Source organism: Onychostoma macrolepis, chromosome 10 (assembly GCF_012432095.1).
Source record: "Onychostoma macrolepis isolate SWU-2019 chromosome 10, ASM1243209v1, whole genome shotgun sequence".
Taxonomy (NCBI): Eukaryota; Metazoa; Chordata; class Actinopteri; order Cypriniformes; family Cyprinidae; genus Onychostoma; species Onychostoma macrolepis.
Window position 1 is genome coordinate 21372615 of NC_081164.1, and position 15648 is coordinate 21388262.

At 34.6% G+C, this 15648-nt stretch overlaps 2 protein-coding genes across 4 annotated transcripts; both read right to left on the minus strand.

Annotated features, from left to right (window-relative positions):
* Positions 1–387: 387 nt before the first annotated feature.
* Positions 388–6227, minus strand: wdr45 (WD repeat domain 45). Of its 2 annotated transcripts, none has more exons than XM_058789378.1 (11): positions 6104–6213; positions 5790–5904; positions 5255–5329; positions 5072–5176; positions 4885–4990; positions 4693–4787; positions 4525–4604; positions 3665–3873; positions 1319–1420; positions 1032–1177; positions 388–953 (listed from the first exon to the last, which is right to left on the minus strand). In XM_058789378.1, the coding sequence occupies exons 2-11, from the start codon at positions 5836–5838 to the stop codon at positions 844–846; spliced, it is 1077 nt and encodes a 358-aa protein (XP_058645361.1). In that variant the 5' UTR covers positions 5839–5904; positions 6104–6213; the 3' UTR covers positions 388–843. The 2 variants fall into 2 exon arrangements, with proteins under 2 accessions (XP_058645361.1, XP_058645360.1); XM_058789377.1 differs by having other exon boundaries at positions 389–953; positions 6009–6227.
* A 2916-nt stretch (positions 6228–9143) lies between these two features.
* Positions 9144–15457, minus strand: srsf9 (serine and arginine rich splicing factor 9). 2 transcript variants are annotated; one of them, XM_058788968.1, is made up of 5 exons: positions 15325–15457; positions 13788–13971; positions 13530–13702; positions 11729–11901; positions 9144–9799 (listed from the first exon to the last, which is right to left on the minus strand). In XM_058788968.1, exons 2-5 carry the CDS (start codon positions 13943–13945, stop codon positions 9578–9580), a joined length of 726 nt encoding a protein of 241 aa, XP_058644951.1. In that variant the 5' UTR covers positions 13946–13971; positions 15325–15457; the 3' UTR covers positions 9144–9577. The 2 variants fall into 2 exon arrangements, with proteins under 2 accessions (XP_058644951.1, XP_058644952.1); XM_058788969.1 differs by having other exon boundaries at positions 13788–14134.
* Between the last annotated feature and the right edge of the window lie 191 nt (positions 15458–15648).

Below are 15648 nucleotides of genomic sequence, written 5' to 3' on the forward strand. Positions count from 1 at the left end.
ACAGGACGCCTTACATTTACCTTGGGATGAATACCTATATAATCTATCTATATTATATCTGATATATTAGTTATTTTCCTGTAACTACACTCAAAGGTTTGGGGTCAGTTTTTTCATTTTATTTTTATTTTGTTAAAGAAATTAATACTTTTGGGATGCATTAAATTGATCAAAAGTGAGAGCAAAGACATTTATAATGTTAAAAAAGATTTCCATTTCAAACATATGCAGTTCTTTTGAACTTTCTATTTGTCAAATCCTGCATATATCAAGACATGCCACATTGGTGAGCATAAGAAACATCTTACTGACCGCAAACTTTTGAACTGCAGTATGCAGACACCTAGCCACCATATTTTCTCTTTACATAACAGTGTAAAATAAAACACAAAGATTTGTTATAGATAAAATCTATGATTTATCATATTAGAAGTTGTACCATCTATTATATAAAACACAACACGAAACCAAAACCCTGTTCTATATGTTTAGTCCCAAAAGGCTGTATTGATTTATAAATGAAAGTTCCTTAAAGGTTGAGGAACCTTATTCCTTAACAGTAACAAGACACACACAGGACAAAGAATGATGAGAAATCATTCAAAAGTGTTCAAAGGTTGAGTATCTCTGAAGAACAAGTAAACGATCACAGACTTTGAAACTCCTGCATGTGGAGTGATAAGATAAAAGTTAACAAGACATTTACTCACAGACTGATTTTATGTACATTTGATTATACAAGGCAGTAACATAATCTCACAGAAATAAGCATCAGGAACAACCAGCAAAGTTCGCTGTTAAAGAGGCTACTATTTTACATTAGTTACAGCTCAATCTCCAGCTTTAGAAATCATCATCATCGCAAATGTCCAGATACACGTCGAAAGCCTCGCGGTTGCAGTTTCCATCAGGGGTGAAGACGTACTTGTGGAATGTCCCATCAACACATATGGCTTTAAAGAGAGACACAAGTGATGAGAAACCAGACAAATCAATAACGGTTCACTCAAATGTCTCGAAAGCCCACATACCAATAACAGAGTTGACATTTTTGGAGGTGTTCTTTCCGAAGGCACAGATGCAAGCGCACTCAGCCGGCACCGTGAAATTAGCCAGAGACCACTGACTGTCCACATACTGCCCGATGACCGGACCCACCTTTCCTACTCGCGCCAAACTAGAGAAGACAAAAAAAACACACATAAAACCCAGTGACTCTAACTACAACTACTAGTATATTTCTAAAGAACACCTAGAATGTAACGAAAACTGTAATGAAATGACAATCAAGATTTTTTAGTGACATGATTAATCTTACGCAGAACGGCGGTTCAGTTTGGTGTCTTTCAGAGCAAATATGTGCACAGTTCCCTTGTCACTCGATGCACACAGAAAGGATGAGTCATGGCTGAAATTAATACTGTAAACAACAAAAATGTCATCATTAATTATTGAATTAAGTAATATAATTCCATCTATCATCAGATCAGGAGCTGTATATTGTTCTTCAACAAAACACAGCAATACGCATTTATTTATATAATATGCACTGAAGAAGTTTGGACATACTCAGATTAAATGATGGTTTCTTTTGATTGAAAGGCTTTCTGCTGAAATATTACTGAAATTGTTACTTACATTTACATTTACATTTAGCAGACACTTTTATCCAAACCGACTTACATTGCATTCAAGTTACAGTTTTTACATTTTATCAGCTCTTGCTTTCCCTGGGAAACTTAAATTATGTAAATGTAAATGTTACTTAAATTAGTTCTATAGACCAGGGTTTCCCAAATGTGGTTCATGAAAAAAAGAATATCAAATCACATGTAACAAAAAAAAATTGCAATATAATTTTAATATATTGCTAAATGAAATAGTTGTGCAGCCCTACACACACACTTGAAAAAAAAAATTATATTATATATTCTCTTGTTATTTGTATGTTAAGTTTTTTACTTCTACATTTTTGCTGTCACACCATAGGACAGAGTCCAATTTTTATTAGTCAACTACCCATACACACACACACACACACACACACACACTCACATATATACACTGTGTGCAGAATTATTAGGCAAGTTGATATTATGGTCATATTTTTTTGCCAAGAAAATTTTACCAATTCCAAACCACATCAATCTTAATAACTACTATTGATTTTGTATTTAATCATTTCTAAGTTATATATAATTGTCCATGAAGGCTGAAAGTCAAAAACTCCTTGTTTCAGGTGTGCTGAATTATTAGGCAGGTTTTCTTTTACAGATAAAATGAGCCAAAAAAGAGATTTAACTCAAAGTAAAAAAAAAAAATAATTAAATGCCCATGAGAAGGATGCAATACTAATTCAATAATAGAATTAGCAAAGATGATCATGATCATGATCATTGGGCAGCTAAATGCTCATTGGGTCAGCAGGGTCAGAAAAAACAGGTGGAGAAGAAAAGGCATGTTAACTGCAAAAGAATTAAGAATTAAGGTGCAGAACTAGGTGAGAAACCATCAGGAACCATTTAGTCTCCAGCACCATCATTTTCCAGAACTGCAACCTTCCTGGAGTCTCCAGAATTACAAGGTGTCAGGTTCTCAGAGACTTTGTTTGGGTAAAAAATGCTAAAAAATAACCCTCACTTAATATGAATAACATGCTGAAGTGTTGTGAAATACATGAAGACTGATTTTGTATAGGCTTTATGGACAGATAAGTTGAGAGTGACTCTCGAAGGACCAGCATCACATCCTCTTGTACCACTGTTTAAAGAATTTATCTTCCAGAATCTGGCAGTAAGTTTTAGGAGCTCATTTTTATTCCATCTCCTATCCTAAAAAGTTTGTCTTGCAGAGATTGACTAAAATTAGCTCCTAAAACTTCCTGCCAGATTCTGGAAGATAAATTCTTTAAACAGTGGTACAAGAGGATGTGATGCTGGTCCTTCAAGAGTCACTCTCAACTTATCTGTCCATAAAGCCTATACAAAATCAGTCTTCATGTATTTCACAACACTTCAGCATGTTATTCATATTAAGTGAGGGTTATTTTTTAGCATTTTTTACCCAAGCAAGGTCTCTGGTTTGGAATTGGTAAAATTTTCTTGGCAAAAAATATGACCATAATATCAACTTGCCTAATAATTCTGCACACAGTGTATATGCATGTGTGTGTGTGTGTGTGTGTGTGTGTGTATGTATATATTATATATATATATATAAAATTTTATTTCGCAATTAAAATAAATAAAACACTAACTAAAAATAAGATATTATCAATATTTTATCTGTTTTCTTGCATGCCATGTGACCATTATCAGATATCATAGAACCATAAACATGCAAATGTGTATTTAAATTCTTAAAATTTTAACTTACATTTACAGGGGATATTTCAATTAAATATTTTACGTCTAAGTAGTTAGGCTGACAAAAACATTTGGGAACCCCTGATATACACAAATAAAGTGTTTTCATATGAATTTCTTTGTAAAATGATTTTTGAATAGTTTAATCAGACAGTGAAGTGAATTCAGGTGTTCAGTATCTATGTGAACTCCTTCAATACTATTCAGAAAATATCCCAGGATGCACCTCATGAATTTAAGCGAATGTCCAAAGTGAGCAGAGCTGGAATCTAGATAAAGAAGCAGCTCAAATACAATACCAGTAGAGCGTAGCAGGGTCGGTTCCTCTTCGTAGTTCCACTAGCTTGTCTCGTGTTGTAGTGTCAAACAGACGGATCAGCGTGCCCTTTCTGGACGCAGACGCAACCACACTGCCAGGCTGGTTCAGTGCCAGACAGGCGATTTCACTCTGGTGGGCGTTGATAGTGAAAGGAGCAGATGATGTGCCAGGTTTGGTGTTGGAAAGGTCCTGTCAAAAAGTCATGAACAATGTTAAATAATAACACTGCATAGTATAGCGATACTACACATATGTGAAAGGACTAGTTCACCCAGCAATGAAAATTTGATGAAAATTCACTCACCCTCAAGCTGTCCAAGATGCAGATGAGTTTGTTTCTTCATCGAAACAGATTTGGAGAAATTTAGCATTACATCACTTACAATTTGATCCTCTGCAGTGAATGAGAGTCCACATTTTTACTGGAGAAAGCAATATTATGGATAGAGGACTCGTATTTTAGACGGAAGCAATGGTTTGAGGTTAAACATATCTTAATGATACATATAATTGTTGTAAACATGCAGCTTTTCACGTCACAAGATGTTAACTGATGGGCTGGATTGGTGTGGATTACGTGTGATTATTGTGATGTTTTTATCAGCTGTTTGAACTCTCATTCTGACAGCACCCATTCACTGATGATAAAATTTGATAAATTCACTAATGATAAATTTCTCCATATCTGTTCTGATGATGAAACAAACTCATCTACATTTACATTTTGACTACATATTCAGGCAATTTTCATTTTTGGGTGAAAAATGGGGTAATTCATTTAATAAATGACTGCAAGATTTAAAGAGCAAAATTTTATGACAATTTGCACATAAGTCTTACCACTAACTGCAGGCTGCCACATTTGTGCCCAGGGAAAACCAACAACTGCTTTTCTAAACTAGGGCACAGGTCACACAAACCTACAAACACAGTGATGAAAAATACATAAAACAAGTCAAGCCTCTTTCTGATGAAACTATATGAAATTGCAAGCATTGCTCACAGTACCTTTCGGGTTATCTCGAGTGTCAAACTCAAATAGCTTGACAGGGTTGTCAGGAAAACTATATACGTAGATCCTGTTTTTCAGGACAATGATGATTCTTCAAGTACAAAGATATAATATGAGACATTATTAATACGAACAGCATTTTTAAGAGTAAAGATGAAGCACTGTTGTCTCATGGCTGTGTCTCTTACTTGTCATGCCTCATGCGCACAGCCAGCACTGGTTTGGTGAACGTGAATTCAAGGACTAATTTGTCCTTGGGGTCTCGCACTTCCCGAGCATCATCCCAAATTAATACTGCCAGATATAAGATGAAACATGAAAATGAACAGCATACTTTATCTAAGTATATAAGTACACTTTAGACTCCCAGTGTACCTGAGATTTCAGAGAATTTGGGGTTGACGCCGCCTCCCACCACAGCCAAGAGGTTTGATCGATGAAGCATTGAACACAGAGCAATGCTGCCCACCTGCTCGTGATCTATGACCAATCAAATCAACACAATTAACACAGATAACAAATAAGTTTATTAAAAAGAAAAACACAGACTTCTCTTACCTAAATGGCCCTTTTCCATTAAAGGTTCCACATTGTAAATACGAACACCTGTTTCCATGGCACAGCAGAAACAACCTAAACAACATGGAAAAAGTCAAAGCTAACGAATATAGTAAAAACAATCAATAGTGTATCATTAATACTGAATGACAAGTATTTTCTGATATTTTATTAAATTTTTGATAATACTGGCTTTATATCCCCTTTAATCAGTTCAAACCATAGACTTTATGGTTCAAACATCCACCTTGTCAATGCAATTTTTTTTTGTTTGTTTCTCATTTGCAATCATGAAATTATATCCTGGATATAGTATTATATTGGCCACCTTGCTGTCTAGATGTCAAAAAAAAAAAGGTCATCAGTCAATCACTCATTATTAGTGAATAAATATCAGTAATAAAGAGTTGGTTAACTGGTTACAGGGTATAGTTCCCTAAAATTACATAAACAATAAATAATCAATCAATCAACCTAGCAGCATTAGTAATGAAATAGCAGGATGTTTTTCAAGGAAGCTATACTAAAGACTCACTCTGGTCCTGGTTGAACTGAAGGCTGTTGACTCCTCTCTGTTGGGCCATGATGAGCAGAGTTCACTGCTGCTTTTCTGATATCTTCAGGAGTTTTATGGTCTAGATCTGATCATCCTGGATGAGCAGGAGACAGCGGTTTAACATATTAAAGCTGCCATTACAACAGAAAGACGACTTCCTTTTATAATATAATCAGGTTGTCATAGCATCTCACTCACCATTAAGATATTTAAAAGGTCCAACGAGTTGCCCTGACGCTAAACAAATAAATCAAAGTGATTTTATAATGTTTAATGTAAATTTGATAGCTCACATTAGGCAATAACCGCACAGTTGCCAAACGCTGTTGTTGTTGTTGTTGCTGCTCTCTTCCTCGATGATAACACAGGACTGTGAACGAAGCACTGCTCCCCCTGTTGTGAAGGAGGACAACACAAGGCGGACATCTTTTCTTCTTCTTCTGGCTTTTTATGGCGGTTGGCAAACAAACAGAAAGGCGCATTCCCGCCACCTACTGAGCTGGAGTGTGGGTTATTGATGGAATATGAAGAAGAAAAGAAAAGAAAGAAAAAAAATTACAATAATAATAAATTGGCTTCTAAATCCTATTAAACAGATGTACCTTTCTTATATATTTCATTAATGCTTTATACACTCTATAATTTCCCAAGCCATTATTCAGCAGTTTTTAATTGTAATATTTCCTATCCCCATTATTTTTTAACTCTTCCACCATAAATTTCCTTTCATTTTGATAAGCAGTGCAATATATTAATACATGCTCTACAGTTTCTGCTAATCCACATAGACTGTAATTACCAGACTCGTGTTTGATCATTCATACAGGGAATAATTAAGAGCCGTATGTCCAAGGCGAAGTCTAGTAATGATTGTGTTCTCTTCTAATGCCTTGACTTCCTCTTTCACCACCAATTTTATTTTGAATCTGATAAAGATGTCTTCCTCTTTCCTCCTCATTCTATTGTACTTGCCATTTGCCTTTTATAGCTGTTCTAATAATAGCCTTAACTTCTTCTTTGGGTCCCACTTTATATTAGGTGGTCTTAACTACTGCAATACAATGTTTTGTTTTGCAATACAATATGTCCACAATAAGTACATTGTACTTATTTTTTGATGTAAGTACATAGTAGTTAAGGCCACCTAATATAAAGTGTGACCCTTCTTTGAAAGTGCAATATTCATTTCTATATAAGATTTTTCAGTGCCTCCTTTGCTAGATGATCCACTTCCTCATTTCCAACTACTTCCACATGTGCTGGAACCCACAAGAAACATATCTTGCTTCAGAATGTATTTACACTGTAAATACTTAAAATAATTTCATGCAGAATATCTTGTCTTGAGGATCTCCCAATAATTAGACTTGATAATGCTGAATAAGAATCTGAGCACATCACTACATTCATTGGTCGAGAATCCTCCATCCACCTGATTGCTAACAATATTGCTGCCATCTCTGTTGTGTAAACTCCTACTTGATCTTTTACCAATTTTAACTTGATAATGTGGGATATATACTGCTGCTGGAGCTTGACCTGTTTCCGGATCTTTAGATCCATCAGTGAAAATTGCAAGCATTGAACTAGAATTGACCTTGTGCGCGCGCGGTTACTTCCTGGTTGTAGATAATCCAGCTCAGTCATTTCCAGTCAAGTGCACTGTGCAGTAAAAGGAGCGTCCTTTCCTCGGTTTCTCTACATAATCCATTCACAATTAGGAGAAAAGTTTTGTTTGTCTAAGATGACCAAACGTCCACGTATTCCGTTTCAGGAATGACAAAATGCGAATGTTAAACTTACGCGTTAAATCATGCCGCGAGTCATCCCTGCTGAATAAAACAATAGAACCCTGCCCAAAACACAATAGAAAATGTAATGGTTTTAATGGTTATAATGGGAATTGTATTGGTTTTAATGGAAACTATAATGGTGTCAACTGGTATGTGATGGATTCTATTGGTGGGATGTTAAATCCTATTGGAAAAATGCCCAAAACACACTACAAAAAGGAGTAATGATTTTACTGGAAAAAGCTAATGGTTTATAATGGTATTTTAATGGAAACCATTTGAATTTCTGTGATGGTTTCTATTGGGCTTCTATTGTTTTTTCTTTTAGCAGGGACTTACAGTGGCAACGGAATGAATCACCTCAAAATAAAGCTGTGCATTAAGTGATTCAGACTAAATTCAGACTAACAAAACTACAGGTCTGTGTTGGATAAAACTTAAACGATGTAGCCTAATTATTTAAATTAAATCGAAACATTTCAAAATATTGAATGCATTATTTTATTTGTTGTACCAACTTATATAATTTGTATTTGACTATATAGGTATTTAAATAATTCAGCATTATAGGCTGTGACTTTCTGCACTTGCTATACTTTATACTTCAGTGCGACAAAGTACTACATTTGTTATAATATCTATTTTATAATAAATCAAAAGACGTGAAAAACTAAGTTGAAATGGCAGCTGCAGCCTGTACTGCCATCTCTTGGTTATAACGGTAATTTCATTTCATGAATGAAAACTGAACCTTTAATAATGGGAATTTTACCACACAGAGTTGAGAAATAATAAATGCCTTAAAATTTTATAAGATTTTAAAGATGTGTTCATGGCTTTGAAGGTAAGATATTGATTATAGAGACTACCATTAAGACGTTGTTTAAGAGATTAGCCTAACAAATCATTAATGTCTAATCACATCAAACTCCAACATAACTGAAACACAATTACATCTGGAGCGTCAAATCAGAATAAATCAGTCTATTACACTAATGGAACAATTAAACTAATGGACTAATTTAAAGTCTGATTGTGCATTTCCATGCTTTTAATCAGTTGTGATTGTTTTCCATGTGTTAGCAATCCTTGAAATGAAAAGATTTAAACAATTACACTTCATGTGGACAAATGGCTCAGATAAGACAGAACATCTCATGAATTAAATATGCAACAGCTCAAACATCTCACTAAGGAAATATCGAGAGCCCAGCATAATTAAAAAATATTAACTGCTATAGGAGAATTCATTAACACATTACAATATTACATTTATTAATTACATTAACGTGAACTAACAACAAGCAATATTTCTAAAGCATTTAATAACCTTAATGTTTCAACATTTTTTAATCAAATATCTTTTAACATCAGTTGATGCATCATGAGTCAACATTCAATAATGCATTTTTAAATTAAAGCATAATTTTATTACTGATAATTCAATGACTTCATTTTTTAAACTCTATTTCCAGATTTTCTGTTATTATTTCCATTATTCCTGCAAAACAATAGTTTGTAAAAATGACTCGATATAGAGTAACCTTGATTCAATGCTTTAATTGAAAAAAAAAAAAATGCATACCGTCATCACATGATACAAAACGAGAAAAAAAGAAAGAAAAATCACATGGGGAGATTACAGAAAAAAAAACATTTTTAAAACTTCAGCCTTTTAATCAAATCATAAAACAAAATAATAAAAGTCAATGTCTATGAAATGGACCAGATTAATCACAAACAACACATCTTTAGTCTGTTGCCTCATATCAATAATCACAAAACGGGTTATTCATCTTCAGATCTTTCACAATCATAACCACATCTGTAAACATATGCAGCGTCAACCACGTGATCATTAACATATTCGCAAGCTCTCCATGAACTGAATGGTGAATAAGGCCATTGGGGTTCCTACAATGGAATGTAAATTACAAAATTGAGAAAGAAAGGTGTGGCGGTGGAGAAGACCGCTCATCGATAGTGCCGTGGCGGCGGGCTGTGATGCTGCAGCGGCGCTCGGCGGGAGGGCGGACTATGGCGGGTCATGTGACGCGGGGGCGATCGGTAACGGGGTGGCGGTGACCCTCTGCTCTGGTATGGGGGCGAGTAACGTCCTCGAGACCTGGAGCGGGAGCGCGAGCGACCCCAGCTTGTGCCCCGCTCCTCCATCACTCTGATGTAGGACGTCTCTCCCTGAGCCACAAACAAACAATATTCAGAAACACAGACAGCAACAAACCACTGATTCCGGAGATGCTTTCTTTTTAGTTTTTAAAAAAAAGTTGTGTCACACACACACACACATATATATATATATATTTGTATAGAATATACAGTCAAACCAAAAATTATTCAGACACCAGATATAATTTCTGATATCAGTGGGTGCAGGACACTTTAGTTCATTTATGTAAGTGAGGATGGCAAAAAGTAAATTGTGACAGGCCTATTATACCCAAAAATTCTTCCAGTAAAACTACCAGTAAAATACAACTATTTGAAAATCTGGAATCTGAGGGTGCAAAAAAAATCGAAATATTGAGAAAATCGCCTTTAAAGTTGTCCAAATGAAGTTCTTAGAAATGCATATTACTAATCAAACATTAAGTTTTGATATATTTACAGTAGGAAATTTACAAAATATCTTCATGGAACATGATCTTTATTTAATATCCTAATAATGTTTGGCATAAAAGAAAAATCAATAATTTCGACCCATACAATGTATTGTTGGCTATTGCTACAAATATACCCCAGCGACTTAAGACTGGCTTTGTGCTCCAGGGTCACAATTGTGTACTTAAATGTAACAGCTGAATAATTTTTGGTTGATTGTAATCCATTACATACCTTTCTATCAAAGTACTCTGACATTATCAAGATGAGTTTGTTCTGACACAGTTTAACTTGTCTTGTCATATTTTATTAGTATTTTCTAAACTATAGTGAATATACTGTGATAATGTGAGAAATGTTGAAGATGTCTGAATAAAATTTGGTTTGACTGTAACTTTCAGTGAACTGGTCAGCTACTTAGATGTGCATTAAATATAAATAAATAGTAGGTTAAAAAAAGTAAATATTATGATCACTACAATGCACTTAACATTTGAATTTCTGTTTAAAAATGATATTTTATGTATTATAATCACTAGCCCTGAAACCACCTGACCTCAGAAGTCTATGCTAAATTAATAATGGATTACACGCAAAAATCTTAAAACTATAGACTAACATATACACTACCGTTTAAACGTTTGCGATCAGGAAGACTTTTTTTGTTTTAAAAGACGTCTCTACTTCTCACCAAGGCTGCATTTATTTGATCAAAAATACAGTAAAAATAGTGAAATATAATTACAATTTAAAATAGTTGTTTTCTATGTGAATATCTGTTAAAATGGGATCGACTGCTGTGATCAAAGCTGAATTTCCAGCATCATTGCTGCAGTCTTCAGTGTCACACAATCCTTCAGAAATCATTCTAACATGCTGATTTGCTGCTCAACAAACATTTCTGATTATTATCAGTGTTGAAAACAGTTGTGCTGCCCAATATTTTGGGGAAAGCGTGATACATTTTATTTTCAGGATTATTTGATGAATATAAAGTTCAAAAGAACAGCACTTATTTGAAATAGAAATCTTTTGGAACATTTAAATATCTTCACTGTAATTTTTTTAAATTAATTTAATGCATCCTTGCTGAATAAAAGTATTAATTTCTTAATCTTACTGACCTCTTTTTAATGAATTAAAAACAGATACCTATAACAGAACTAAAATGTAAAAAATAAAAATGAATTCTCAAAATAAAAGTGAATAAGTTGAGAGAACAAAAATACAATTATAATTTTTAAAAAAAGACCTCAAATGGTAGTCAATGGCAGTGTATCACTATATATGTTAAACAAAAATATCAACGTGTATCAATACGTATCTTCCACAGGAATTAAACCATTAATGCATGAGAAGATAAAGGGCAATTAGAGATAGTTTTAGGCAGGGCAAATGTATTTTTTACTTTTTTTTTTAATTAAAAAAAAAAAAAAAAAAAAACAATCCGAAGGATGAACTGAATTTTATGTTTAATGAATGGAACTGGTTCCCCGGGACCCTGACCTGATGGGATCTGAACTCTGTGCCGTCCAGGCGTCTCAGTGCGTACTCCATGTCCTCACGTCTGAGGAACTCGACCACACCCTCGCCGTCACGCTGCACGTCAGCGAAACACACATCTCCAGCCTCCCGCATGTGGTCCTTCAGATCCTGCCAGCTGCCGCTGGGAGGAAGACCTGCACACGGGCCAAAGGTGTTGATTATGCTACAGTCTTGATGTTTTGTACAAGAAAGTGCCGCAAACATCTGTGTAAAACCCCAGGTTTCATTAAACTTATGTTAAATTCAAATTTTGAATATGAATTATGGGTTTGGTGAGTAAATGATGACAACATTAATTTTGGGGTGAACTGTCTCTTTAAATACTGTTTAGTAGGGATGCACGATATTATCGGACCAGTATCGAAATTGGCCGATAATGGCTTTAAATGTAAATATCGGCATCGGCCCTATATGAAAAATTATGCCGATATGTCTTGCCAATAAGAGTAATACATTAACTCACATGTGCTTAACTGTGCTCAGGGTGTGCTAGCGATTAGATCACGTCAGCAGTGTGGCTCATACTTGAAGCACAGTTTTGCTTGAATGATGATTAGATTCACAGTTTTGGATCTCTGCATTTGCACGTACAGAATGACGCGTTCGGTGTATGATAGAGTAAATAGTAAAAGCACGTGCAGTGGCAGCCTCCCCCCCGGGTCCAAATGCCCACTCGGGGAAGAGTTTTAATTCCGTAGGGGGCGCTGTTGGCCTACTTCTAATAAAATTAAAGCAAAATACACACATAATATTTAGACTGCGTTTATGATTAAATAAAGCAGTAATTGATGCCATAAAATCATGAGTATATTTTTATTTAAAGGTCAGAATCTATAGCTTACATGATCCAAAAAAAAAAAAAAAAATACAAACATGACACTTAAATAATTTTATATATACCGATTTATTAATTAATGTGTAATATGTTATAATTTTTAAACAAATTATGAGCTCTAAAAGATTTTCAAAGTTTTTTCAACTCTTTTGCTTTAGACCATTTACAAATGTTACATCTTAAAATGTTAAGGTTACCACTGCATCTTTCTGGAAAAATAAAAAAATGCAGGGATTAATATATAGTTTATTTATAGTTATTTTCAAATCTTCAATGTACTGTCATTATAAAAGAACTTTATTATTGTTTATTTAATTCTACCAAATAAGTTCTTGTTAAAAACTATAAAATAAAAAACTGAAAATAATTATCTTATAATTTCTTCACAGGAGAGACTTGGTGTTGTTTCCAAACAATAGGAAATATATCGGTATCGGCTATCGGCCATCCCTACTCTTTAGTTAAATTATTGAGTTATTTTAGGATCGTTGATATACTACTACAATTTTTGTAAATATTTTGAATTAAATTTTATTTGTATACATTTTCTGTTTTCATTTTAATTTCAGTGAACGTTTTAGCAATTTTTTGTGTGTTTTTATCATTTCAGTTGTTTATAAATATGTCTATACAGTTTTTATTCACTTTTAGTTATTTTACTACAAGATGAACTAAATGAAAATGAGAATTGTTGCCTTGGCAACTAGCTGAAATAAAATAGATTTAAAAAAAATATTTATTTAATTTATTTTTATATTTTATTTTCAAAATGAAATTTTAGATTTTTTTTTATTTAACATTGAAATTTTTAACAGTTTTAGTTAACTATAGTAGCTATACAATGCTATACAATTAATTGAAGCAGTGTTATCAGGACTATTTTAAGTCGTATTATTCTTGCATGAAGCCTCAATCCTCTTAACTCACCTGTCACAATAACACGAAACTCAGATCTGCGCGTCGGGGGCCCAAACCTTCCCCGCGGTCCTCCTCCCGCAGGTCCACTAAATTTGGATCCAGAAGATCGTGGATATTCCACACGCAGCTTACAGTCTCCAAATCCATATCCATTCCTTCCAAAGACAGCGTCCTCCGCATCCCTAGAGGAAGAGAGGAAAGTGCTCCTAATTTTCGTTCTACACGTGAAAAAGCCTCGTCCGTGTTCTCGGAGGCCGCGCGACTCACCGTGGGTCCTCAAATCGCACAAAGGCAAACGGGATGGTGCCTCTGTTGTTCTTCAACTCAATATCCCGAATTTTTCCATATTTGTAGAAGAGATCCTCAATGTCCCTCTCCTGGACATCCATAGGAAGGTTTCCCACGTAGATCCGTCCGTCCGACATGGCTTGAACCCCGCTGGACCTGCAGCCTTCAAGGAAATAGAGCGTTTTCCGTGTCAGGGCGTTCAGAACATCCAAACTCTAGTCCGTCCTTCTAAAAGCCACTATTCACAACTCTAAACTCTGGCGGTTGCAGAACATGTCGAGTTCAAGAAACCCAGCATAGAAGCCTCCAGGACCACAGTCTGAAAACTTAGAAACAAGGACAATCAATTAAAATGAACACATATGAGGGACAGATGAGGAACAAGGGCCTGATGCCTCCAATCCACCATGAAACATTTGAATAACGTCTTTAAACCACATTTGCATCTGATGCACTAATTCATTGGCCAGTAAATCATAATTAACCTCGTTCTGTAGGGAAAATATCACCTCAGTTTGACATTTGTGAGCCTGGACCGCAAAACCAGTCGTAAGCAGCATGGGTATATTTGTAGAAATAGCCAACAATACATTGTATGGGTCAAAATGATCAAAATTACTTTTCTTTTATGCCAAAAATCATTAGGATATTAAGTAAAGATCATGTTTCATGAAGATATTTTGAAAATTTCCTACCGTAAATATATCAAAACTTAGTAATATGCATTGCTAAGAACTTAATTTGGACAACTTTAAAGGCGATTTGTCTCAGTATTTTGATTTTTTTTTTGCACCCTCAGATTCCAGATTTTCAAATAGTTGTATCTCAGCCAAATATTGTCCGATCCTAACAATCCATACATCAATGGAAAGCTTATTTATTGTATAAATCTCTATTTTAAAAAAAAAACTGAACCTTATGATTGGTTTTGTGGTCCAGGGTCACATATAATACATATTAAGTGACCATACTTCTAGCTAAGGCCTAGAAAAATGACTTTTAATATGTTAAATGGCATGCAACATACATTTTAATAGACAGGACATAATAAATAACTGCCAAATCAACCTCTGATATGAGCTTTGTAAAGAGAGTCACTATGCAAATATGTGTTTGAATATTTAATACTATAATCCGTTCACATTTAATCTACTTTTTCTGCAGACTTCAATAAAAGAAGTCGAATGCAAATCAGAGGACAGCCATGACAGCTGCTAACATTGCTAACATCTCATCTTACGCATTTAATTCGTTATTTAATTCAAAATATCAACCCAAATCCGTTCATTTCCACTACAATATATATAGCAGTCAGCTTAAAAAATCTAAAATTGTGATATTTGTGTTTAATAACAATACAACACAATCACATTAGCATACTAGCTTACTAGCTTCTTTGTTGAGACAACTGCTCAAAGCAAAATGACAAACACCAGCAAATAACGAGGTCGGTCTTTTTCTCATGCACGAATATGGTTAAAGATGAAATATAACCGAAATTAATAGTTTGATTTACCTCTGTAATTTGCAGCTTGAAATAAAAACCGAGGATAAACAAGCGCACGCGCTTCCCCTCCCCGGATCAGGAAGTGACACAAACTTCCGCCCCCTTCAGACTGAAACGAGCAACTGCAGCAGACAGCTGAAACCTGTACAAAATACAGACAAAACACCACAAATGTAGCCTTTACCGGCGCTAACACAGTTTAAATAAAATATACGCATATAGAGATACAGATTTGCCTACTTTAAGATTAACCGAGCTTTGGATAGTTTCCATATACATCTCTAGTTCAACTCTAAAGAAAACAGTTATAAAGCCAGTAAATTTTAGTATGTG

Excerpts from the sequence above, each read along its gene's own strand:
- wdr45 (XM_058789378.1), bottom strand. The coding sequence starts at position 5,838 with ATGGCCCAACAGAGAGGAGTCAACAGCCTTCAGTTCAACCAGGACCAG. Across the intron at positions 5,177-5,254 it reads AATGGAAAAGGGCCATTTAG|ATCACGAGCAGGTGGGCAGC; the intron begins GTAAGAGAAGTC and ends GATTGGTCATAG. Across the intron at positions 4,788-4,884 it reads GTGCGCATGAGGCATGACAA|AATCATCATTGTCCTGAAAA; the intron begins GTAAGAGACACA and ends TTGTACTTGAAG.
- srsf9 (XM_058788968.1), bottom strand. The coding sequence starts at position 13,945 with ATGTCGGACGGACGGATCTACGTGGGAAACCTTCCTATGGATGTCCAG. Across the intron at positions 13,703-13,787 it reads GTGCGATTTGAGGACCCACG|GGATGCGGAGGACGCTGTCT; the intron begins GTGAGTCGCGCG and ends CTCTTCCTCTAG. Across the intron at positions 11,902-13,529 it reads GTTTCGTGTTATTGTGACAG|GTCTTCCTCCCAGCGGCAGC; the intron begins GTGAGTTAAGAG and ends GCCCGTGTGCAG.